Source organism: Zalophus californianus, chromosome 9 (genome assembly GCF_009762305.2).
Source record: "Zalophus californianus isolate mZalCal1 chromosome 9, mZalCal1.pri.v2, whole genome shotgun sequence".
NCBI classification, from domain to species: Eukaryota; Metazoa; Chordata; class Mammalia; order Carnivora; family Otariidae; genus Zalophus; species Zalophus californianus.
This window is the reverse complement of record NC_045603.1, coordinates 30,490,048-30,517,172: the sequence shown is the minus strand read 5'-3', so window position 1 is coordinate 30,517,172 and position 27,125 is coordinate 30,490,048. Positions and strand designations below refer to the sequence as shown.

Genomic DNA, 27,125 nt, shown 5'->3' with positions numbered 1-27,125 from the left:
TACAATATTTTCTTTTCCAACATTTTTGTGTGTAGAAGGGTGTGTTTCTCCCTTTCTTATTCTGCTGGTGGAAGAAACCCAGAAACCAAAGACAATAAAAATAATGACTGCATTTATAAAGAAAGATTTTTTTTTTTCTTTTTAACCAATTACCATGGGGAAAAATGGTCCAGGAGAAGTAACTTACAAATACTGCCACAAAACTCACTTTCTACCCATGGATTTCACTGAGTAAGCATTGTTAAGGTCTCCCCTCCTGCCACCATCATGTCTAAGTCAGAGTCTCCCAGAGCCCCAACAGCTATAGAAGCTCTTCATTGGAGGTTTCAGCTTTGAAACAAAAGATGAGAGTCTGAGGAGCCATTTTGAGCAATGGGAAACACTTATGGACTGTGTGGTCATGGTAGATCCAAGCGCCAAGCACTCCAGAGGCTTTGGGTTTGTCACATATGTCACTGTGGAAGAAGCGGATGCAGCCATGAATGCAAGGCCATACAAGGTGGATGGAAGAGTTGTGGAACCAAAGACGGCTGTCTCAAGAGAAGATTCTCAAAAACATGGTGCCCACTTAACTGTGAAAAAGATTTTTGTCGGTGTCATGAAAGAAGACACTGAAGAACATCATCTAAGAGATTAATTTTTAACAGTATGGGAAAATTGAAGTGACTGACATTATGACTGACTGAGGCAGTGGCAAGAAGAGAGGCTTCGCTTTTGTAACCTTTGATGACCATGACTCTGTAGACAACACTGTCATTCAGAAAGTCCTACTGTGAATTAATGGACAAAACTGTGAAGTAAGAAAAGCCCTATCTAAGGAAGAGATGGCTAGTGTTTCATCCAGCCAAAGAGGTCGAAGTGGTTTTGGAAACATTGGTGGTGATCCTGGAGGTGGTTTTGGTGGGAATGACAACTTTGGTCATGGAGGAAACTTCAGTGGGTGAGGGGGCTTTTGGGGCAGTCAAGGTGATGGTGGTGGTTATGGTGGCCGGGGGGATGGCTTTAATGCATTTGATAATGATGGAAGCAGTTTTGGAGGTGGCAGGAGCTACAGTGATTTGGGCATCTACAACAATCAATCTTCAAAATCTGTACCCATGAAAGGAGGATATTTTGGAGGCTGAAGCTCTGGCCCCAATGGTGGTGGAGGCCAATACTTTGCCAAACCATGAAATCAAGGTGGCTGCAGTGGTTCCAGCAGCAACAGTAGCTATGGCAGTGGCAGAAGGTTTTAATTACTTCCAGGAAACAAGGCTTAGCAGGAGAGCAGAGCCAGAGAAGTGACAGGGAAGCTACAGGCTACAACAGATTTGTGACCTCAGCCAAGCACAGTGGTGGCAGGGCCTAGCTACTACAAAGAAATGTTTTAGACAATACTCATGTGTATGGGCAAAACACTCATGATTTAATTGTATAACAGGTTATTTTAGTTTCTGCTCTGTGGAAGATGTAAAGCATTCCAAGAAAGGGTTTTAATGTAGATTTTCTTTTTCTTTTCTTTTTTTTTTTTTTGCACCCATGCTGCCAATTGCTAAATGTAATAGTCTGATCATGGCACTGAATAAATGCGTCTTTTTAAAAATGTGCTGTGTAAAGTTAGTCTACTCTGAAGCCATCTTGGTAAACTACCTTAACAGTGTGAAGTTAGAATTCCTTCAAGGTGATACCAGGTTCCATTTGAAATGTATTTGCAACTTGCTTGGGCACTGAAGCCCCAGTCTCCAGAAACCTTGGTGTAGTTGAACTGACAGTTAATGTGTTGTGACCTGGAGTTCATGGTTAAAAGAACTTTATTTGGTATTGGGTTATTAATATGATTGCTGGCACAACCTATGCAATATATCTAAACTGAATTACAGTACCAGATAAAATTATACATGGGACTGAAGCTTGTGCATCATCCATTATCATGTGTAATTAATAAAAGATTTAATATCCTCTTGGAAAAAAAACAAATACTACATAAAATTCAAACATAATTTTCACAGATGCTATGAGTCAAAGAGAATACGAACTAGATTCTCTAACTCTGTAAAAGAGTGGTTAGCAATCATGATAACTTGCGTGCACACATGCGTGAACGCGCACACGTGCACACACAAAGGAAGAGGCAGGCAGTTCTTAAAGAGGAAGCTGTGCCACCACTAAAACATGTCTGGTATTTCCTGCCATCACACATAACCAATTTTATCAGCTTCATATTTCAGTCATAGTATTTACCAGATAACCAGCATTTCTCAAATAAACAGCCTTTTAATAATGATCCCTCCTGATGAATGGGACGAGATTAGTGCTGATCATTGGTTCACCATAATCGCAACAGTATTTACCATGGAGCGCAGTTTGGGATCATCCTGTTGATCAATCAAATAAAGAGTCTCAAGTCTCTATCTGGACTGGATGCTCTATCCCCAGACTCTATGTCTTATCTTGGGAAATTCTTTACTCAGTAGTTCCAAATTTAAGATCAGTCACCTCCTCTCCCTACCCTATGTCACTGCTCTCCATCAAGCACTCCCAGCTTTGCATCCGGATTACTACTGCAAGTGCCCCCTACTTTTCTATGCCTCCAGTCTCACCTCCCGCTCACCCATCCTTTATCATATTTTCAGAGCACCTATCTGAAATTCAAATTTGCTTGTCACTCTCCTGCTTAAAATCCTTCACTGGTCCTCCTGAAATTCTCACGGTGAATTCAAACACCTTCAAATGGCATTCAAGGTCATGCATGATCCAGTTTCATCTCTTCTCTCCTGCCTCATCTCTGGCTACCCCTCAACCCCCCCGACAATGCTGCAGCCAATCAAGAATGCCCACAGTATTCTGAATTCACCATGCCCTCTTAAGCCTTCTTGACTATGCAGAAACTGAGCTCTGTCCTCGTTTCCCATATAATCAGGCAAATTCTTAAAGAATCTGCTCAGGTATCAACCCAAATGGGAGGTTATTTCTGATTAACTTTTTGTTTCCCACCTTATTTTTCTAGTCTGCATACGCATATGTGTACACACACATGCACATTCCTTATTTAGCCACTCTGCTCCTGTCCTCCCATAGCAACTTAGGCATATATCCCTATTTCTGGACTTCGTCCCTCATCTGTACATTCTCACTGCTTGCTATATAACAACGTTCAGCAAATGTATTGAATAAAAGAAAGGATGATCTATTCTAGCCGTATCTTTTGCCCACCCTTTCCCCCTGCACTCACTGTTCAACTCATTTCAAACTGGCTTGCACCTGTGTTACTCCATCAAAAAAAGCCCTCCAAACGGTAACCAAAAGTCTCTGCAAACTCATCAAACATTTTTCAGTCCTTCTCTTGGCTTTCAGCGATGTTGCCATACCCGTGCCCTTGAAACACTCCTCTCTTGGCTGCTGGGACACTACATGCTCCCACCCAGCCCTGGCCTCCGGCCCTCTTTTAGTGCCTAGGGCACACCTAGCTCCCCCGCAAGATGGTCTTTGCACACAATGTTCTTTCTGTCTAGAACACTCCAGTACTCCTAACTCTCTCATCTCAACTACTGCTGAAGCTTAGGTCGCATTTCTCAAACTTCAATGTACATGTAAACCACTGTGGATCTTATTAAAATGCAGAGTCTAATTCAGTAGGTCTGGGATGGGACTGGAGAATCCGTATTTCTAATAAGGTCCCAGATGATGCTCAAGCAAACTATTCATGGACCACATTTTGAAAAGTAAGGTTTTATTTTTTTATTTTGTGAAGAATTTATTTATTTGAGAGAGAGAGAGAGAGAGAGAGAGAGAGAGTCTGAGAGAGCACAAGCAGGGGGAGTGGCAGAGGGAGAGGGAGAAGCAGGCTCCCTGCTGAGCAGGGGGCCCACCGCGGGGCTCAATCCCAGGACCCCGGGCTCACGACCTGAGCTGAAGGCAGATGCTTAACCCACTGAGCCACCCAGGCGCCCCTGAATAGCAAGGGTTTGTTTTTTTTTTTTTTTAATTATGTTATGTTAATCACTATACATTACATCATTAGTTTTTGATGTAGTGTTCCATGATTCATTGTTTGTGCATAACACCCAGTGCTCTATGCAGAACGTGCCCTCTTTGATACCCATCACCAGGCTAACCCATCCTCCCGGCCCCTTCCCCTCTGCTGAGCGAAATAAGTCAATCAGAGAAAGACATGTATCATATGATCTCACTGATATGACGAATTTTTAATCTCAGGAAACAAACTGAGGGTTGCTGAATAGCAAGGTTTTATGTGCCAGTTCAAATGTCTTTCCAGGAGAACTTTCTCTGATTCTACCTTACCCACACACTTAATGAAGTCCAATGTCCCCAATTCATACTCTCACTGTACCATGTAACTCTCCATGATAGCTCTTGCTTAGATTTACAATCTACGTTCATCCTTCTCACCAGCCCCCAGTTCCCACCTAAGACCTGGCACATTCCTCTCTGAGAAATGAATGAACAGTGTCCACTGAGCCTTCTCCTGACAGGCCAAATCACACTAACACAACAAGGTTCACCACCCTGAGCTCAGCTCCTACAGAAATCCAGCTGTCTGTGGTTAGTTCTCAGAGGTATGTTCTATTCCTTCCCAAGATTTGCTCATTTGGGGTCTGCTGAGCTATGGCCAGATAGTAAATGATTCCATATGCACTGGCCTTTTTGTTCATTATAACAAGCGTGGTTGGACATAGTCTCCATGTACCGTCTACTAAGTACTCCAGATTCTCTTGTGCCAGGTATATAAGAGACAGAGTTTAACAAGTAAATTCTACTTATTGTGGCCAGATCCAAATCTTCTACCCCGGTGTGAGAAATATTCTGGCACCAGGAGGGAATGAGGCAGGAGGAATAGACAAAAACTTTTAGTACATTCTGATTTTTTTCCATTTCAAATTCATTGCCTAGATTCTCATAAAATCTATTCTTTCTTGTGTTTAGGGAAAGAAATTGACTAAAAGTACTATAGGAAAAATTATATAAGTTAATGGTTGGATACAACAGCTAGAACATTTACATGATGGGGAATATGATGGAAGAGCTTAATTGTGTAAGACACTCGACAGGCAGAAGCAAGAGCTCTGTCGCCAAGAGAGCCGCCTGGAGGGAGCGCCGAAGTGAACGCTGAAAGTGAACAAAACATAGTCTGAGATATAAACTCCATGAATGCCATTTCCCTTGACTAATAAATACATAAAAAATAGTCATAAGCACGTAGTAGCACAAATAAAAAGATATTAACACTTGATTAAAATATTAATATATCTTTGAGAAAATTGTTGCTCTCTGAATACAAGTTTTAAGTGTACTTAAGGGAAGAGATCATTTATTTAGAAATTAAAACAATTTTTCCCCCTCAATTCTGTTTGGTAAACCTCCTAGTATACTCAACTTGAAAAATGGTGATGTATTTTTTTTAATAATAATCTTATTTTTGTGCAATTGTTCATGTCATTTAGATGTATACCAGAAAGTAACTGTTTTTCCCAGAGGTGAGGGAAAAGGATGTGACCCTCTGATACATTAGTGCCCAAAATGCAAAGAGCCATAGTTTTATGCATTCATAATTCACAGAACACTTATGTATATAAATGATTTCTTGAAAAAGAAAGAACTTTTAAAATAGCATTAACATCTTGAATTTTTTTCAGAAATTTTACTGTGTACAGAATTATAAAGAAAGTACACAGAATTTTCTGAAAGTACAAATCTGGGAGAATACAGTGCTTAGTCAAATTTTTCAAATTTTCAACTGATTTTCCAAAGCACACAATTGTCTTCACTTAATAATGATTTTCCAGTTTTGTTTAAGATAAGAAATTATTTTAGTTATTTATCATCCCCAAATTTCATTGTTATTCTTGTCCTCACAGGGCATATTTCAGAATTTGGAATAACATTCCTCAGCATGGTAATTTGCCTGATGCTAGATGTCATTTAGAATTAATTCATTTTACATAATATTAATTATGTAGAGAATGGACAAAGTAGGGCACAGATCCATTTTGCTGAACCTGCAGTTTCAAACAGAAGTTGTCCAAGTGAACTAGGAAATGTCTTTGGAAAGTTTCCACCAATGGGGACAAGGTGTAACGTGGAAACACAGCTCTGTTACATAATGGCTCCCAAAGAGGCGATACCAGCGGAGCCTGAGGAGCAATGAACATGGAAGGACCAGGTCCCTGGGAACTGTAAGTACTCAGAATCTGAGGAATAACAACAGCAATAGGAGAGAAAGGTTGTAGGGGACCACCTGGATTCTGCAAATGGGTACAGCCTCAAATCAAGAGAAACAAACAAAGTATGAGTTTGGGTATGCATTCCCGCCTTGCCCACAAGATTTCCAGCCCAGCAAACTGAGGCTATTTACCAAGAAAACATATTTCTGTTTAAAAATAAAAGTCAGTGGAAAATAGGATTCACTTTATAAAAATCACACATAACCAAATCTGATGGAAACTGGTTATCATCTATTCTACAAAGGAAATAAAACCTGCACACAGCAGAACTGATAACAATAACGGCACCAAAGAAACCTTACGCGCTCACAATTCTTGCCACAAAGAATATCCTTTCTTCAAAAACAATGAACAAACAAAAAATGAAAATCCGTAGTAGGATGAGGTTGGGGACCTTGGGGGAGCAGTAAAAGAAAAGTAACTAAAAAGCCCTATCAAGGGGGTAGGGCCATTCTATTATTGTGAAAGAGATTTAAAGATATAATAGCTCAATAACTAGTCTTACCAGGAAGCTATACCTACACAATTAGGCTTGAACAATCTATGATGAGCACACTATATGGCATACCTCCTGAATAATCAATAAGAGACAGTGTGTCTTAAACACAATTCTTTTTGGTGAGGATTCTAATACTAAGTTAAGGCTTTGTGCTTGTTAAAGTCTGGTATATGCTGAGGATTTAAGTACCTGGCAAGTAGGAATGGGTAATGTATAAAATCCCAAAGTAGGCTCCACAACCAATTACTTATAAGCATTGACATTAGGGCCTATTTCTCCATATGCTCCTAACCAAGTATTGAGGTCCTCAAAACTTGTCCCACATTTCTCCCCAAACGAATATTCATCAGGCTTTTTTGGCTACTATGTTATACTACAGTGAAGAAATATTTACTTAGGATAAGCCCTGTTGATAATAAGGAAGCTAAAATCAGGATTCAGAATGACAAGTCATGTGGGGTGGGTAGCTTAACTATTTTGGGAGTGATAGAGTGCAGGGGGGCAGAGTTTGCGCTCTGAACTTAGTCCCATCTGGGCCCTAGCTCGCCTCTATCACTTCACAGTTGGTGTGACTTGGGGCAAGTTACCTTAACCTCTTTTTTTTTAAGAATTTATTTGAAAGAGTGAGAGAGCACACGTGCATGCAGGAGCTTGTGAGCAGGGGGAGGGCAGAGGAAGAGGGAGAGAGAGAAAATCTCAAGCAGACTACCTGCTGAGCACAGAACCTGACTTAGGGCTTGATCTCAAGACCCTAAGATCATGAACTGAACCAAAATCAGCAGTCATATGCTTAACTGACTGAGCCACCCAGGTGCCCCCAGGCAAGCTACCTTAACCTCCTTAGAGCTAAATTTGTGGAGAGAGTCTATGTGCATCCTTAGTGAGGAGACAAAATGCTTAGTTGTACATAAAAAATGGTGACTATTTTTGTGGAAACCACAGACATGTAAGGAGAATGCTCCTAAACGTGACTCAGTGAAACTTTAAAATACATGTCTATAATACTATGTTTCCAGATGAGCAAATACAAGATGGTAAAGTTGGCAATCCTCCTCAAATTATTTTATAAATAAAATGCAACTCCCATCAACATTCCAAAGGAAAGTTTTTGGAGAACTAACAAAATAATTCTAAAGTTCATATGGATATCCAAGAAACATCTGAAGGGAAAACTTGTACACTATATTTTAATGAAATATTCTGAAGTTACAGTAATTAAAAAGGTATGAAAATAGATCAAGAACAAACAGATCAATAAGACAGAAGACAAAAGTCCCCAAATAGATAAAATATATAAGGATTCAGTTTTAAGAAGGTTCAAATCAGTGAGGAAAGAAACAATACAAATGGAGGATAACTTTGTTAATTATAAATATGTAACTTATAACCAAAATTAATTCATCTAGAATTTCAGATTTAATTGTAAAAATAAAATTTAAGCGGTGCCTGGGTGGCTCAATCGGTTCAGCATCTGACTCTTGGTTTCAGCTCAGGTCATGATCTCAGGGTCCTGGGATAGAGTCCAGTGCATCAGGCTCCACGCTCAGTGGGGAGTCTGCTTACCTCCCTCCCTCTGCCCTTCCCCCTTCCCCCCCAGCTCCTGCATACACTTTCTCTTTCTCCCTCTGCTTCTCCCCGCTTCTCTCTCACATTAAAAACAAACAAACAAACAAAAAAACCTTAAGAAGAGTAGCTAGCGATATATTTGGGGAATAGGGAAGGACATTCTTTGCACAAACTCCAAAGAAATCATAAAATTAAAATAATGATATTTTTCAAGAAGTTAATGCAACTAAACCTATCAAAAATCAGAAAGAGAATTCAAGGGGAAACAGCAAAGAAAACTTTGTAGCACATGGCAAAGACAGTCAACCTTATTAATTAAAATGACTTAAGGATCAATTTTAAAATGAACAAAATAGAAAAAATGGGCAAAACACACAAGTAGACAATTTTAAGAAATACAAATGAGCAGAAATCATGAAAACAGGTCAAAGCGCACAACCACACACACACACACACACACACACACACACACACACAGTAACTATGGGCGATAATAGATGTGTTAATTATTTCAACTGTGGTACTCATTTCACAATGTATTCATATAACAAAACATCACACTGTACACCTTAGATACCATATATCCAATTTTCATTTATCAAAAATAAACATTTTTAAAGAGCTCACAAGTCATTAAAAAATAAAAATTAACACCTCTTGCTTATTACATTTTGAAAGGCTTTCTAAATTAAACATAATACTTAAATAAGTATAACACCTGACATATGTTTTAAAATGTAGGAAATGGGCACTCGCATTTAGTACTAGTGGGAATCCAAATTCACACATTATAGACTGAATTAGCCTTATAGTTTTTGGGTTTTTTTTTTTAAGTTCTTATCCTTTAATTCGGTGATTCCTCTTATAGAATGTTTCTTGGTTCCAAATCCACCCTTCAAAACTGTTCTGCAATGCTGAGATCGGGCCTCTGCAAACTACAGCTTTCTCTTTATTCCCTTATAGGCTCTGCCAAAAGGAGCCACGATGGGGAGGCCAGAGGTCAGAAGCGACAGAAGAGACTCCTCCCCCTGTTTGATTGCTGCTCCGGTCAGCCTCTTCCCAGCAACAGCCTTGACCCTACAAACACACTAGCACCAGGTGACCAGTGCCCCTTCTCCAAGCCTCTAGTGTCTAACAGCAGCAACCTCTTCCTGGGAGACTATATTTTAAATGTTATCAACAGTTGCCTCTGGTAATTTTTTTTCTTGTGTTTTCTCTCCTTATTTTTCTTTCTTCGTATAATTAGGAAAGTTACTGCTTTAAAAACATACACACATTCACACTATATAGTGGTTAAAAGCACGCTCTCTAAAGCTAGACAGAGTTCAAAATCCAGCTTTGTTACTTACTGGCTTGATGGCCTTGGGTAAATTTCAAGTGCCCTGGTTAGTATCCAATACATACAAGATGCTCAGAAAGAATTCCACTGAATGGATACACATATTTGTTTCCCTTGATAAAATTAGAAACGTATTGCTTACAATATCCTTTTTTTTTTCACTTAATAAAAAGATAAACAAAAACTGTATTTAAAAATTTTTAAAAATAAAAATCATACTTCCCTATGAAGATCTATAAGTGATTTTTAACTTTCACTTTAAAATAATTTCAAGCTTATAGAAAAGTTGCAAGAATAATGAAAAGGACTCTCATATACCCTTCATGCAGATTCATGTATTGACATTTTGCCACAACTTCTCTATCATTATCTATTTATCTAATTTTTTTCTGAATCTTTTGAGGGAAGCTATAGACACTATGCCCCTTTACCTCCATTACTGTTGTGGGTATTTACTAAGGACAAGACCATTCTCCCATATAACCACAGTATCATTATCAAAATCAGGAAATTTAGCATTGATACTACCATCTAATATTCAGCCCATATTACATTTTTGCCAATTGTCTTAATCGTGTCCTATATAGCAATTTTCCCACTGACCCAGGATCAAATCCGGAATCACACACGTTGTATTTAGTTGTTGTTAAATATGGTATGGCTACATAATATTCCATCCATGGATATACTATACTTCTATTTAACCAATACTCTCGGATAGGACATTTGATTTGTGTCCACCTTTTATTATAAGTCATGCTGGAATAAACATACTTGAATAGAAGTCTTTGTCAGTACATCTTATTATTTTTTTAAGATGACTTAGACTCTTTAGAATGATCATTCAGGATCCAACAGGAAAACAGAAACCACAACAGTTATTTTAACAGAGAGAATTTAATATAGGGAGCTGGTAAAACAGGTTTGGAAGTCTGTAAAGGCTGAAACGGAGCACGGAGGTAAGAAGAAATAGTAAATGCATGAAACAACTACCTCGGTAGCATTGGAGGAACAAAGGAAATATGTTGGATTACTGGACACCAGGCACTTAGAGGCCCCTAGCTGACTTGAGATGGTTTGTTCAGAGGGAAGAGGAATGTTCGTTAAAAAGACATTCTGAAAAGGAAGAGGAAATGCCTGGCATTCCTTCTCCATCTCCCTTCAACTTAGAACAAACAAGTTAACTTGTATGTGTTTTAGTAAAATAATCCAAGCACGCGAAAAGTAAAAGAATTTTGCCACCATAAGCATTGAAACCCAGCAAAATTCTGTAATGATTTGGAAAGCAATTTGAAATGTATTTGTAATATAAAAACTGGGCTTTGTAGTGGCCACAATTATCTCATGCAAAGAGAAAACTCTATAGGAATTAGTTTTAAAAAAAGTCAAGTTATACCAAAACATTCTTCAACTGTAAAAATCCATTTGAAATGTACATGATAGGAATGCCTACTTCAGAAAGTAAAAGAAAGGAAACGGAAAGACACAGGAGGAACTAGACAAGGACCAGCACTGGCCTTAATAGCCACGTCACTGATTATAGGGGTTTTAATCTCTCTGAATCCCTAAGATATTTTACAAATCTTGATTTCATAAAGTACAAAGAAATGACTGAAAATTCATTATTAGCAGGTTGTTGACTACTTCCACCAAATAATTAACTGTCACGTAGCTAAAGAGATGAGCAAAGCCAACTAGCTTTACCGTGTATGCAGCACCAAATAACTCAAAGCCAGACAGGTAGAGACAGACAGAACAGCTGAAAGCTGAGTTCCCGGATTTCCACGAAACTCTGAGACCCACATGTGGTGTTTAGCTCCACAGTGAACCACTCTCTGGGTCAGCAGCAGGAAGCTCATTCCCGGCTGACAGTCCAAGAGATAGGCACTTTTCAGAGTGCTACTGGAGTAATTTCCTGTGTGAAAAGCTCACTGCTGTTCTTGCATTCCTCAGGGTGCATTTCTTCTCATCTCAGAGGATGTTGCTCTTCCACAGGAAGAGGAAGGAACCAGTTGTTACTGGATGTGTGGGCGGAGAGAGCTGTGCGCATTTTCAGCATGCCTCAGGCTCAGCTGTGGGAACCCGGGGTGCAGCTGGCTGAGATTCCCAGGCCCGGGACCCTGGGTAGTACTGCAGCAGTTAGGGGTCACGGCTTATAAAGACAGTACCTCAGGAAGCTGGAAGGCAGAAATAATACCTGGAACTCCAACACCTCCAGTTCCCAGAAATGTGCTAATTTTCTAAAGGAAATTCTAAAAAAGTACTCCGTTGGGCTCCCAAATAGCGTATTTTATAAAATTTTTTTGTAGAGAGTCTCCTTTTTTTCTTTTGTACATTTCATAAAGAAGAGTTTAAGTCCTAAATCATTTTTGTTGAAATGTCATTTGTATAACATTTTTTGGTAAAAGGAAACACTCACTTACGTAAGCTTTCTTTCCCAGTAACCTTGAAACTGAGAATGAAACTCAAATTAGTACATTTTTCAGTATAGCTAAGTCAAACACTTGGAACTTATGATCATTATGATTTTTTTAAAAGTACATTTTGTTTGAAGGAAAAAAGAAAGCCTCTGACCCACACTATTAATCTCTTTTTCTAGTTGTACTATCTTAGTAAATTTTACAGATTACCAGATCTGTGTCTTCTAAAAAAAAAAAAGGAAGACAGACAGAAAGAGAGAGAGAAAGAAAGAAAGGAAGAAAGGAAGGAAGGAAGGAAGGAAGGAAGGAAGGAAGAAAGAAAGAAAGAAAGAAAGAAAGAAAGAAGAAAGAAAGAAAGAAAGAAAGAAAGAAAGAAAGAAAGAAAGAAAGAAAGAAAGAAAGAAAGAAAGAAAGAAAAAGAAAGTCATGTTCCTTTAACAGACTAAAAAGTTTTAGTTGGATTTTTTTTTCTTTTTACAATCCAAAAAATACATTTTTTAAAAGGTCAGCTACCACATTCCCAATTGTTGGTAGTTTTTATAATATATGGGTCACGATATACTTCAAAAGCAACGATACAACTAATTTGGAAATAGTCTCTTTCCATCTCTAATATTTTCTCTCCTATCTCTAAAATAACTTGTATCCAAAGAAAATGTGTTTTCTTCTAAATGGTAAAAGATCTGTGAAAACATTTTTCTCCATTAGTTCTGTTGATTATCATGTATATCTTCTTTTTAAAATGTCTCTGACAATTTAATTACTTCATTTCTTATAATTTCAAAGGACAATTTTTTTTTTCTGAGTGTAAGACAGGTTTCTTTTATTAATTTTTCCTAAACTTGTCTGTTTATTTAATGTTTTAGTGTAAGAACGTGACCTGGAGCTTTAACAAACCAATTTGGATAATGCAACCTGGATAAATTCTTGCAGTCAAAGGACAATGTTTTAAAATTATTTCTCAACCCAGATGAGAATTCCTCTTTTATTCCTACTAAGCATCTCAGAGTTACTTTTAACTTTTTGAGTTCTGGATAAAAAAAATTACTGTATCCTATTGACATGCTCATTATTGTTTGAAATGAAGACTAAAAGTCTTTTAATAAAAGTTGGACAAATTGTGGAAGGTACCAGCCAGTGAGTCTGGATACAGATTCTACAAACATCTATGTTCATTTCCTTTCAAACGCTTAGAGCAAGGGTCAGGAGAAAGATACCGCAGGGCCATTGAACCAATGTCTAAAGATACCGTTAAATTGTCTGTTTCCTAAAGCTTAGTAAGCGGCAACAAAGTTACAAACATATCTAGTTTCAGAAATCATATGGACTAAACTTACAAATTAAATGCCACCTTATAAAATACTGCAAAGTTTAAAAACTTAAAAAAGAATCTCCCCTACCTCCAAATTTGGAGGTGGTTTATATATGTAAATCCAGCGATGTTAGCTTACAGGAAAGTAGTGAAAGCAGGAGGATTGTGCAACCTGATTTTTACTTATTTTCCTGGATAAGTAAATGGGGAATCTGAGGACAATAAATTGCATATTACCATTTTACACTTTTAAAGTTACAAATCTTAGTTTTGAGACAGTTAGGTTTGCATACACCATGTTCTTTTGAGTAAGTCTTTCCAAATCTTTGCTTACATAAGCAGTTAGGAACTGGAATAACTCTGAACTAGTTATGCAATGTTGTTTAGTAACCAGGACAAACTGTTGCCACAACACCCATGGAAATATTTTCTCTGTATCTGCAAGTTTCCTCTTTGTATGTCCGTATATTTTATCAATGCATTAATATTTTTCAGAGAGTGTATACCATATGACCATCTCCATGAAAGCACGTAACACTTTTCTTCCTAAAAATACACTGAGACAAAAAAGTGCGCTTTGCTGAAAAACACCAATCTCAATGACATCTAGGAGGGAGGGGTGTGTTTTACTACTGTGCTTCCCTAAGTCACAGCAACAGCGGAGTATCTCTTGCACTAATTCAGCTGATCTGATCGCTTTCCTGAGCCTAAAAAGGATGTGGTAAAACCACAGCTCTTTTTCTCTCAGCAATCCCTCTGGCAAAGTGATGCAGAGCCAGGAGATAATCTCAGCTATCCTGAGGTTACTCAAGGCTACACCTTACTGTCCCTGGGGAAAGGAGACAGGGAATCCCACAGCTGACAACCGACCTGTCAGGAAATCCTCTTGGCTCTGCCTTCAAAACACATCCAGAATCGAATCACTTACACCACCCTCCTCTGCTACCACTGTGGGTCAAGGGACTCCGGCCTCCCATCTGACTATTCATTAGCTTCCTAATTAGCCAGTCTGCTTGCTTCTCTCCACCACCACCCCGGGGCCGATTCTCAACACAGTCATAGCCACAGTGAACCTATTAAAACCTAAGTCAAACAAGTTCCACCTCAGAAGGAAACCCTCTGGTGGCCCCCATCTCACTCAATCTGCCCTTCTGGCACTGCTCCCACTTGCCTGGAGCGCCTGCCCAGATACCCACATGGCTTGTTCACTTCATTCCTCACGGGCCCTCTCTCGCATGACTTGTCCTGGCCATACTACCTAAAGCACACCCTTGCTCCTGTCTGCCTTCAGCGCTTTCTACGCCTTTGTGTTTTGGCAGGGGTCTACATACGCTATGCTCTACCATACTGCACAGTCTACCTTTTAATCTGTGAATTGCCTGTCTTCCCCACTACAAAATAGAAAGCAGGCTTCTCCTGGGCAGGTATTTTTGTTTCGTTCACTTTTTCTAAAGTCAAGAACAGTGAAGGACACAGAATAGTTACTCAACAGGTATGGATTAAGAGACATATATGTTGTGAGTCGGCATGTTCCTGGCATTCTACCACATCTGGTACCCACTGAGTCAAGCAACTTAAAGATCCCAAACTAGACCGATGCACTTTTATTATTGGGGTATATATTTTCAATTATTTCTGAGACATCTACTTACATCTTGCTTTCCTCAAATGGAATGTCCCAATCAAAATCCTATCCAACTGGTCAGGTCAAGAACCGCTCAAGAGTTTCCTTCTAGAGAAATTCTCTAGTTTCCTCCAGCCCATTAATCATCTTTCCTGAATACTTCCATCAATAAGCTTTCATGACAATTACATACACTTGGCATCTAGTATGCTGAAATTGCCACTTCTTTCTTTTTTTTTTAAAGATTTTATTTATTTATTTATTTGAGAGAGAGAATGAGAGAGAGAGAGAGCATGAGATGGGGGAGGGTCAGAGGGAGAAGCAGACTCCCCACAGAGCAGGGAGCCCGACGTGGGACTCGATCTCGGGACTCCAGGATCATGACCTGAGCCTGAGGCAGTCGCCTAACCAACTGAGCCACCCAGGCGTCTTTTATTTCTATTGGGCTAGGTTGTAAGTTTCTTGAAGTCAGCTCACTGAGCATCTCATGTAATGTCTTCGTGTACTATAATTTTAAATATTTTGACTGATGGAGCAACAAAAGACTGTAAACCCTTGATTTTTTTTCTATAATATAATTGCAAATTCTCATTTATCATAAAGAATTAATTTGACCTGAAATACTGTCCCCAGTTCTAAAGAAAGGTACGCACATTAAGTTCATATTCTACACAGTTGCCAGAATGAAGATGAGAACACTGTTTTGGTTCTCAGTGAAGAGTCCAGTGTTTTGATAATCAGTCAGAGGAACACTAGCAAGACTATCAATTTCATTTTGTTCATTTGTAGGACAAGTAACAGTAAAATTAATACATCAAAACTTAGGAATATAGTTGACCTAGAATAAAATATTTTAATAATCCTAGAGTATTTTAAATAAATTTTGTTTACAGTCAGTATTGTTTTTAAAAAAGACTTTATGTTAGGATACAGAAGAGAAATTCCTATCTTGCTACCTTACAGGAGAGAGGTGAGAATAGGGGAGGGTCTGGAACATGCCATATAGCCACATCCCCCGTCGGTGCTAATGCTAAATGATGCTGTACAACTGTGATGATAAAATCTTGGTCTAGTTCTAACTGAATAAATGAAAATATTAAAAAGACTCAATGGAATCTTGGAAAACCCTCAGAAAATCAGTACCTAATAAGTAACAATGTAATCAGAATAAAGATTTAGGAATTTGAGATCAACATTTTAAAATTATATCTATTTGACAGCCAGTATATCCCTTTACAAACTGCCCCCCCATTCTGTTTTTATTTGTTTGTTTTTAACAGCAAAGCTTTAAAAATGCAGGTTGGTGGAGCACCTGGGTGGCTCAGTCAGTTAAGTGTCTGCCTTCCGCTCAGGTCATGATCCCAGGGTCCTGGGATTGAGCCCCACATCTGGCTCCCTGCTCAGTGAGCAGTCTGCTTCTCCCTCTCCCTCTGCCCCGCCCCCTGTGCTCCTGCTCTTTTACTTTCTCTCTCTCAAATAAATCTCAAAAAAAATTGGTAACAGCTTATTTTGATCCCGAAATATTGTATCAGATGTCCTGCTGCCATTAGAGGCACAAGCACAAGCCACAAAGATACCAACTGTTACACTGTACGCCATGACTGTAGTAAGAAAGCGTCAGAGCCTAGATATCAGTACTCTCAGATCTAGAAATCATTCTGAATGTAATACTAAAGCAAGTCAAAGCAGAAATAGAAGCCAACTGTTTCTTATAACAAACCTGGCTTTTATCCTACTAGGAAATTTGACAAATTCAGGCTTAAAGAGTAATCTTTTTTATGTCCCATTCTTGATAGAATGAATTCTAAGGAAAATTTCTTCCAGTCTTCTATGAAAACTGAACAAATAAATCCCCCAGATAAGGAGTAATCACCACAACAAAAACCAAAACCACCTTTAAATACTGTTTTTTGGCTTCTAGTATTTCTCTGGGTTTTAGAATTATAATCACATGCAAAGTTCACATCACAAATACTCAATGCAGTTATGCTTCATGCCAGAGCAGAAACGAAATCTCCTTTACAATTATGCCTGATTTGATGTGCAGAAGCAAGAGAAAAGCAGCCAATGTGCAGGGACTACAGATTAAGAATTACTTACCAGTAGATTAATGAGAAGATGGACATTTAAAGTGATTTCACTTTAGTTTTCTACCCAATTATCTATCAGTGAGCTAAAAGGAAGATATATAGATATTGAAAATTTAAAGGGAAAAGTTTTAGAGATATTATTTATAAAAAAAGATGCCTTATGAGCATATATTTATGTCTTCGGAGAATGTCCTAGTAAAATAAATAAATTCAGGGGTCTTTATACCTTGCCTGGAGGCAACCAGCTATCTTCCAGATTATAAAAGAATCTACCTGGGGCGCCTGCATGGCTCAGTTGGTTAAGCGACTGCCTTCGGCTCAGGTCATGATCCTGGAGTCCTGGGATCGAGTCCCACACTGGGCTCCCTGCTCAGCAGGGAGTCTGCTTCTCCCTCTGACCCTCCTCCCTCTTGTGCTCTCTCTCTCTCATTCTCTCTCTCAAATAAATAAATAAAATCTTAAAAAAAAAAAAGAATCTACCCGGACAGGACTTCATTAGCCTAATCCTAAACTGATTTATAGCAAGTAGGTTTTTGTTTTCCTGTGTTTTCTTCTCTGTTTTATTTTTATGAAGCATCAAGCACACAACTCTAAGTAACAGTAGAGAGTCTTCTTTGTAATCCTTCTCTGTTGGGTTGAACCATGGGAAATCACTGACATTAGACCATTTTTGCCTATAAAATGGCAATTTCATATAATCCAACCCAATATTATCCTTATGTGGACAGTATCTGTACTCTTCAGTCTTATTAAAGGTTTTATGGGCATAGCTGCAAACTTGTCATGTGTTTATCATACAGGATTGTCCTCTCAAAGTCCCATATACATTGTAGTCCCTGAGTCAGGGTCCTACAACATGGACTGGCTGACTTGGGCACCTTTGGATCACCATCCAGGGATAGATAAGCCTGCTAGCACTTGCTACGTGGTAAATATGCCACTTGCATAGCATACTGTAAAATAAACATCTGGGTTCTTCAGTTCACGAGGCTTCGCAAAACTTCAAAGGTACCAGCAGGGAGAGTGAGTCTCAAAATGTAGACCAAAGACTTTTGATAATCTGTGATAACTTCTAAGCCAGGAATACCCAAATTCCGTAGACTAATAGCCTCATAAGAAGGCATCACATCTCAAAAACCACCTCTCTTTTGCTCCTCTTACTACAGGGGCAAAAAGCCATCTTATCTGAATTTATGCTTGTTGAGTAAGTCATTGAACATAAATGTATTAAGTACCTATTATAAGCCACCAATCAATGTGGCAAGTATTAGATGTCCAGTTAATTTTTAATGTCATAAGTAAGCTATTAATGCAGAAGTGCTAAGAGGGATATTTTATAAACATGAATACTATAAGAGACAGGACCACAGACCTGCTTGAGGTTCTGTGACAACTCTGCATGACAATCAGCCTGTTGGTTACCGCCCCCCCCCACCCCAACCCGGGGTGACTTCTTGTCGCTGGAACTTCTCATGAGTGATCTGTGAGTCTTCTCTGCCTGGGATTAACAGTGAAAGAACCCTTAATAAGTACAGTGCTTTCTGGTACAGGATAGATTCAACATGGACTAGTCCCTCTACAGAATTCCTCTACCAAAAATACCATTCTTGAGATCTGCTGGAAAGGGTGTAATGTCATAATGTCAAGTGTTTTTATTTGTTTTCTTTCTTGGCCACACAATAACTTCTCCAAAATATTTAACTACACTGACACCATCACAGTAGTGTGACCAAAGACCATGCATGCCATTCTTCCTATTCATTCTTATGACTAGTTTTGCACTGAGTAGCAGGAATTGATGAGAGCAATGAGCTGCCTTGCAAAGCCTAACAGACTCAGATTGAAAGGCTGAAACTCTCAGTCTCTGACTTTACACTGAGTAAATAAATTATATGTATATAGTTTTTATAAACAAAATTGCAAATACTAGAAATACTGAATCTCTGGATAATCCATCAAGAGGGATGAACGAAGAGAAATGACTGCTTTTTTACAGCTTCTCAGAAGAAAACTAGAAGTGAGTTTAGCATTTCTGAAAGGCAATTAACAGAGAAGAAAATCTGTTCTGTGACAACAAAGTGAAATGTCACCTGGATGGCACCTTAATAGGGAATGAGACAGTGAGGATGGGTTAGACTGAGTTTAAGGTCATCAAAGTAAAGGCTTTTCTGAAAATTGGTGCTGCTCCCCCTTGTGGCTATTTAGACACATTGTAAATATGACTCTTCATACAAGTTTTTTTTTAATGCTAAAATATTAGGCTATTTAGCCCACTTTTTATCTCCTCTCCCACACGCTTTTTAAGGAAAATGGATTTTGCCAAATAATCAAATGCCACTTAAACGTCAAAGAAAACTTACTGTGGTAGAATCAAAAGAAAGGACGTCCACAACAGGGGGAGAAGAAGTCTGCAAATCAATTACCTCAAGCTTTGGATTAATCTGTGTATATATATAAGAAAAATGAACATTAGTTTTTTTCCTACCATAAAAAACAGGGATGCTATTTGTAACAACCTAGAGGGTATTTCCTAATACATTCTAAAATTAAAATATATTGCTATATTTATAAACATGGATGCAAAAATTTTAAACATAATATTAGCCTATCAAATCTATCAATGTATAAGAAAAGATCATTATGACCAAGCTGAATTCATCCCAGGAATAAAAAGTTGATTTTACATTAGAAAATCAACATAATTCACCTTTATAAAGGGATTTTTAAAATAAAATAAAATAACCCACCTCAAAAGATGCAGAAAAAAGTCCTAGCCAGTTCATTAAAACAAGAAAAGGAAATAAAAGGTGTAAGATGTAAGAATTGAAACAGAAGAAATAAAACTTGTCACTCATATGTAATTATCTATGGAGAAATTCCAAGAGAATCTACTGCTAAATCATTAGAACTAATAAGAGAATTCATGAGATCCAAAATCCATACACAAAATCAAATGTATGTCTGTACTTCAGTACACAGAAAATGTAAATTTTAAAAAGACATCATTTATAGGGTGCCTTGCTGGCTCAGTCAGTAGAGTATGCAACTCTTGATCTTGGGGTGGTGAGTTCAAGCCCCATGGTGGGCGTAGAGCTTACATTGAAAACAATAATAAAAAATTTTTTAAAAAAGAATAAAAAGACATCATTTAAAATACCATTAAAAATTTAAATACATCACAATAAAAATACAAAGATGTATAAGATCTCTTGGGAAAAATAACAAAACTAATGTAAAAGATATTTAAAAAGACTTAACTAAATAGAATGCTATATCATAAAGAGCTCAGAAACAGCACCCTACATACATGGAAAATAAATACAAAAGAAAATAGCGCCACAAATCAATACAGGAAGGATGATTATAGTTAAGAAAACTGGCTCACTATATGACATACAAAAGTGGACAGTAGATAGGTTATAAAACCTAAATGTTATGTTAAAACTAGGAAGTTACAGGGGCGCCTGGGTGGCTCAGTCAGTTCAGCATCTGCCTTCGGCTCAGGTCATGATCCCAGGATCCTGCGATCGAGCCCCACACTGGGCTCCTTGCTCTGTGGGGAGCCCGCTTCTCCCTCTCCTCCCTGCTTGTACTCTCTCACTGTTTCTCCTTCTCTCTCTCTCAAATAAAAAAATAAAATCTTAAAAAAACTAGGAAGTTATAAACTATAAGGTAAATGTAAAGAATATCTTTGTCACATGGGGTCAAGAAGGACATCTTAACAAGAGCCACAAAAGCAAACCCTAAGGCAAAAAATAACAACAACATTGAATTTTTAAAAACCTGATGCATCTGATGACATCAAAATTAAGAATCTCTTAGCATCTCTGAAAGGCAATTAACAATGGACACCACAAAGTTAACAATCAGATCATGGAAAAGGAGATAGATTATGTCTAAAACTGGAAAAGTAGGTTTTTCTTACACATCTACAAATCAATGTGAAAGACAGTGATCCCAAGAAAAAAATTATGGAAGAGAAAACCTAACAGTTCATCAGCATATGGAGAGATTTACAGAAACATTAGTAATTAGAGCAGATTAAAGCAAAATGCCACTTCACACCTATTAGGTTCTGAAAATGAAAAAACTCAATGATGCCAGCCTTGTTTATAGCAGTACTGTTTATAATGGTGAAAAACAAAAGCCACAACCCCAAAACCCCTAATGTATATCAACAGTAAAAAAGACACATAAGACAAGTAAGTCGTGGTAATTACTACTGTGGTACATTCACTGGAATCCTATACAGCAGTGAAAATATATGAAATACAACTACGTACAAGATATGATTGTACAAATTTAGAATCTAAATGTACGACTCTCAGGATTTTAAAAATTTTTTTAAGGATTTTATTTATTTATTTGAAAGAGAGAGAGAGAACACACATAAGCAGGGGGGAGGGCCAGAGGGAGAGAGAGAATCTCAAGTGGACTCCCTGCTTAGTGCAGAGCCTGATGTGGGGCTCAATCCCAGGGCCCTGAGATCATGACCTGAGCAAAAGGCAGATGCTTAACCGACTAAGCCACCCAGGCGCCCCACAGGATTTTAAGTGAAAAAGCAGTTTATAAAGAAATACACACAGTATGATTTCATTTGTATAAAGCTTAAAACCACCTAAAACTAAATAACATCTAATTATAGATTAAAATATATTACAGTAAATGAAAAAAGGAAAGCAAGGGAATAATTAACTAGATTGGCGATTACTTCTGAAGGAGGTTACTTCAGAATTCAAGGAGACCAAAGGGAAAAAAAAAAAAAAACCCACCTCAACATCAAATACTTACTAAAGATTGTGAATACAAACTAGTTAACAAAGGGCAACAAAGATAGGAGAACTTTGTATCAAATGAATGGTAGGAGCAATGAGTATACAAGAACCTCAGAAAAGAAACTGTTGACTGGGCACTTAGGGAGAAAATCTTTTCCACGGAGGAAACATAGGAAGGGCTTAAGATGGATCCTTGAAAAAAAGGTTTAGAAAACAAAACCAGACAGAGATGAAGTAAAGAGCATTCCTGAGCACAGAGGCAGAATGCTGACATGATACTTTTGCACAGGGCAGTAATAAGACAGGTTGGCAAGGGGCAAATCGGGAAGGGTGAAGGAATTTGGGAAGGCACAGAAAAGTGGGAGCCTGCAATGTGCTTTAGCAAGGTGAATCTGACAGAGGCCTGTGGAGTACCCAGAAAAACAGCGGGTAACAGTGAGAACACTGCAACAGTCCAGGACCGTGGTAAGGCTGAGCCCGTGGGAAGAGGAGCAGAATGATTTTAAGAACACTTATCATGCTTGATAGGTATGGCTAGAGTTCTGGAAACGTTAAGAGGCTTTTATAATTATCCAGCCCCTTGTGTTAGAGGTGCGTGCCCAGGAATGCCCACGCCCCAGAAAAGGGGTTAGCGCCATACAGGATGAGGGTAAGGGCCTACCCGCGCAGCCTGCCAGCACCTCTGTTTCTTTCTGGCTCCAGAGAGCAGAAAACACAGCCTCCTACTATCAGCTCTGAGTCCACGTGGGAGGCCAAGATAAGAAACCTGAGCATGAATCACTCTCCTTCCAATCTTAGCCTAGCCAGCCAAAGAGATGGCTTGCAGACATTTTATTCTCTTTTATCTACTGCCACCTAGTGTAGATATGAAATCATTTACCTATGAAAAATACAACCGGGTTTTACCATCTGAAATTTGAACTGCTCAAAAAATCTAAATCCCATGGAAACAGTATCTCTCACAGAGAAATCCGTAAACTTCTCAAAGTTGGAAAACTCTTGATGTAACTAACAAGTTGCTGCCACATACATTAAATGGAGCAGGGCATTCTTACTAAGGAAAACTTTACAGTCTTCTCCAAAAGAAAATATGTGGAGAGGGTGATGCTTCCAGTGAGGCTCTTTGCTAGCTTCCCTCCAGGAATATTAACAGTCCCTCCTAGCCCTCTGTCCTTATTAAAGGGAAGAACCGTGTCATAATTACACTGACCTTGAAATGGAACAGGCTGTCTTGAGGGGCTGAGTTCTCTCTATGACTGAACCAGGACATATCATTGAGGGGTTTGTGCAGAAGAGAAACCTCGTGTGCACCACCCCATTCTGAGGCCCTGTGTACCCACCACACGGAGGAGTCCAAAGAGCACAAGGACTGCTACTAACAAATTCGGAAGGGCAAGGAATCTGCCTATCTTGTTCTTTGCTGCATACTCTAAAGCTAGTACAATGCCCAGCACATAGAGACTTACTATCTGTTAACAGAGTACCATTTAATTTTGATTATTTTGAAGCATTACATCGAAATGGTTAAAAGCACAAAATGGAACCAGAGAGCCTGGGCTGAAATTCTAGCACTGCCACTTACTAACTTTAAGTTTTAACTTACATGTGCCTCAATTTCTCAAGGAATAAAAATAGTACTTCATAGAGCTCTAAAGGAAGATTTAATGCGAATTATGTAAGCCAATTAGAATAACTTTGTATGCATTTAATATTATTATTACTAATATTATTATTATGTAATCTCTGGAGAACATTTATTGAGGCCCAAACATATAAACATATGCCATGGCTAGAAATAAAATACAAGATTTGTAGAGAAGTGGTCATTTTTTATCCAAAATTATGTTTCCAACCTTAAGAAAAGATTGAGATAAAAACCCAATCTCAGACTTGAAGACTTAAATTGATCATTTTTCAACAATGAATCACGGCCAGACTGTCACAAATTATTATTATATAGATATTTGGTTAAGTTAAAGGGATTTTTCCTTCCTGTTAAATATCACACAGAATTTCCTATGCAATATTAAGAACTTATAGATTAAGTTCATCACAAATGGCTATTATAAAATTAAAAGCCACCAGAAAAATTATTTAATAAATTCTTTTTAACTAACCATAATCCCTTCCTACAATATTCTGCAATTTTCCTAGAATAACTGTTTTGGTGCTTGTCACCCTTAGGATGGCTTTACTGTCTTCCCATTAAAATATGCAAAAGAGGAAGGTACTACACACACATTAAGTTCCCCTTCGAGAAGGAAAGTTTGTTTTGTCTGGAGGCAGAACTGTGCAGTTCAGCTCAAGCCAGTCTGAAGAAGATAAAGACAGCATGAATTAATGATGTGCCATTGCACAATGTGGTCTGGGTTAAGATACCTTGTTTTGGGGGCGCCTGGGTGGTTCAGATGGTTAAGTGTCTGCCTTCAGCTCAGGTCATGATCCCAGGGTCCTGGAACTGAGCCCCGTGTCAGGCTTCCAGCTCAGTGGGGAGTCGGCTTCTCCCTCTGCCTCTCCCCCTGCTTGTGCTTTCTCTCTCTCAAATAAATAAATAAAATCTTAAAAAAAAAAAAAGATACCTTGTTTTAAAATTGGGCTTCTTTCCCACTAGAAAAAGAAAGAAGCTGTTCTCCCGTTTTTAATTAAGATGGAGTGCCTCGGGGGCACCTAGTTGGCTTAGTCAGTAGGTGTGCGACTCTTGATCTCAGGGGTGTAGGTTCGAGTCCCACGTTGGATGTAGAGATTACTTAAAATTTAAAAATACATATTAAAAAAAAAAAAAAAAAAAGATGGCGTGTGTAGACCAGAAGTGCTACAACAAAGTATCTACAGTTTGATCAGTGGAAAGGACACAGGAGGGATCTATCTCACGCCACTGGAGCTGGGACTGTATGTTGTGTGCCTTCTTTCATGTGGCCTTCTTTCATTTATTCTAAAAGCAAGCTGCTATCGCCCTCTCTATCCATGTAAGAATTAGTAATTTACTTATTTCCTCAGCTGGAACCCAAGGTCTAAGACTCTACCTTCAAACAAGCAAAGCACCTAAAGCTGGCAAATGGGTGGCTTTCACAAAAGGTCAAACGATTTCACCCAGAAGACTGAGGTTATGCCACTCAAATGAGCCTCACAGAAAATACACAAAAATATAAACCAAAGGAATACTATGTTGCTTCAAACTCAGAAATGGAATACTCATGGTTACTATAAAAAGAGCAACTTAGGGAAATTAACTAGATCATTTGGGAGCCATTTTTTTCTACATCTTTTAATAATATTTTTTATACTGTTAATCATGAATTCTGATCTCAAAAAAGTTTTTTTCTAATTTTCAAATATTTCCCAAGTAGCATATATGTATAAACTGACCTTGCCTAAACCTTTGAAAAAAAAAAAAAATCAACCCACCAAATTTCGTAGTTCAAAGTAAAATGTACTGATCATAAACGGACATAGTAGTGATTCACCCTCTTCCATTCTAGTTGATATTTTCAAGCTAACAGTCTCTTGGTTCTACGAGGGGTCCTTGGACATTAACTTGAAGCCTTTAAAAAAATTTGATACTTAACATTTATTTGTAATATTAAAGCTGTCCTCTGTCCAGAAAACTTAACACCCTTGTTTTACTATAAGAGTTTTCTAGAAAAAAAAAAAAGGCAAACAGTTGATTGTTCATATGCAGCATCCTGTCACTTCTCTGGCATTTTATATCACATGATCTGAAGATGTTTTACAAATATACGTCATACTGTGTACTTAATTGAAGCAACCGTGAGTGCTTTACAGATAATTTAAACTGGGTACACAGAGGCTGCCATTCTTAAGGCCACAAACAAAATTCAGTCACGATGCTCAACATTCTGTATAGGATAACAGAACTCTAATTCCAGGATGAAAGTTTGGTTTTTAATAGATTTTTCAAGTGTACATGTGAAAATTATGGTTGAGAGTGACTTTGGATGGCCTGGGTCATCTCGACCCAGCCAAGCAAAGCAACCCAGCTGCTTTTACTGCTTTCTGGCTGTTCTGTCAGAGCCGAGCTTCTTGGACAACTTGTTGACATTTTCAAGAAAGTCTAGCACTCTTAAGTGGGCTGGGGCTGACAGCAAATCACAGAGAAAATGGCTTGGGTGTCTAACACGGGGGTAGTGTGGTGTCATGGAAATATCACTGAATTAGGAGCCAGGAGACCTGGACTCAGCCTGCAGCTCTACCCCCTACCACTCTGGAAAGGTGGCTGAGTGGGTGACAGGGCAGCAGCAACACTGAGGGTCAAGGCCAGCCAAGCCCCAGAAATGCTAGAATAAAAAACACCATGAGTCAATAAAACCAGCTGGGGTAAAACAAGAAAACAGAACTTAAATTAAAATATTTCACATATACATTATGTGAACACATGTGATCACAGGGAATCCACAAATGCATCTATCATTGTAGAAACTGAAACAAAAATGTGATGAACCACAAACTATGTTACATTATTTCTTTCAAAGAAATAAAGCTACAATAATCATTAATAATCATAATGATACAACAACAGCACAAAGAAGTAGTAAAGCACATGGTACATACGTTGTTTAGAAGAACGGGAAAGACGGTCAGAAGATGGGCAGGACAAAAATTATAACAAAGAGCTGAAAATAAACACTACCAAGAAAAAACGAGGACAGAAATCCCCAAACAAGGCTAAACAAAATCTAGAAAATAATCCAAAAAACTTAAAAAAGTTTTAAAATCTTAAATGTGCACGCACGCATGCACACACACACACACACATGTACGCACACATGCACACTGTGACTACCAGAAACCAAAATCAAAGAACAGATTGCAGTGGAGACCCAGGGACCGTGGAAGGGAATGTGGATCCACCACATAAAGAGTGCGTGCGGTGACTGAGCTGCCACTCAGGAGTAAGTGTTAAGGACGCAAAACAGCTACTCTAAAAGCAAAGCAAGGCTCTGCTGATGATGAAAAAACAATTCAGATAAATAGGTAACAGTGATTTCCGATATCAGCTCTTGGAAGAGAAAGGGGCTTAAGGAGAATCATGCAAAATGGAAAGAAACAGACAAACACGAGCCAAGTATCCAGCAAAGATGAATTTTGCCTTTGAAAAGAGTAGAACATTTAAATCTATAGGACCGGGCGCCTGGGTGGCTCAGATGGTTAAGCGTCTGCCTTTGGCTCAGGTCATGATCCCAGGGTCCTGGGATCGAGTCCCGCATCGGGCTCCCTGCTCCTTGGGAGCCTGCTTCTCCCTCTGCTTCTCTCTCTCTCTC

The 27,125-nt window shown here is 38.5% G+C and overlaps 1 protein-coding gene and 1 pseudogene across 4 annotated transcripts in view; one reads left to right on the top strand and one right to left on the bottom strand.

Annotated features, from left to right (window-relative positions):
- The window catches only part of POC1B (POC1 centriolar protein B), a 96,194-nt gene that overhangs the window by 20,649 nt on the left and 48,420 nt on the right, over nt 1–27,125 (bottom strand). For 3 of the 4 annotated variants that reach the window (XM_027593637.2, XM_027593640.2, XM_027593639.2), the window contains one exon: nt 19,432–19,512. The exons of the other annotated variant lie outside the window; for it this stretch is intronic. In XM_027593637.2, the coding sequence (XP_027449438.1) occupies nt 19,432–19,512 (81 nt within the window). The remainder of the gene's footprint in view (nt 1–19,431; nt 19,513–27,125) is intronic. 4 annotated transcript variants of the gene reach the window in all.
- Nucleotides 268–1,353, top strand: LOC113921999 (annotated as a pseudogene).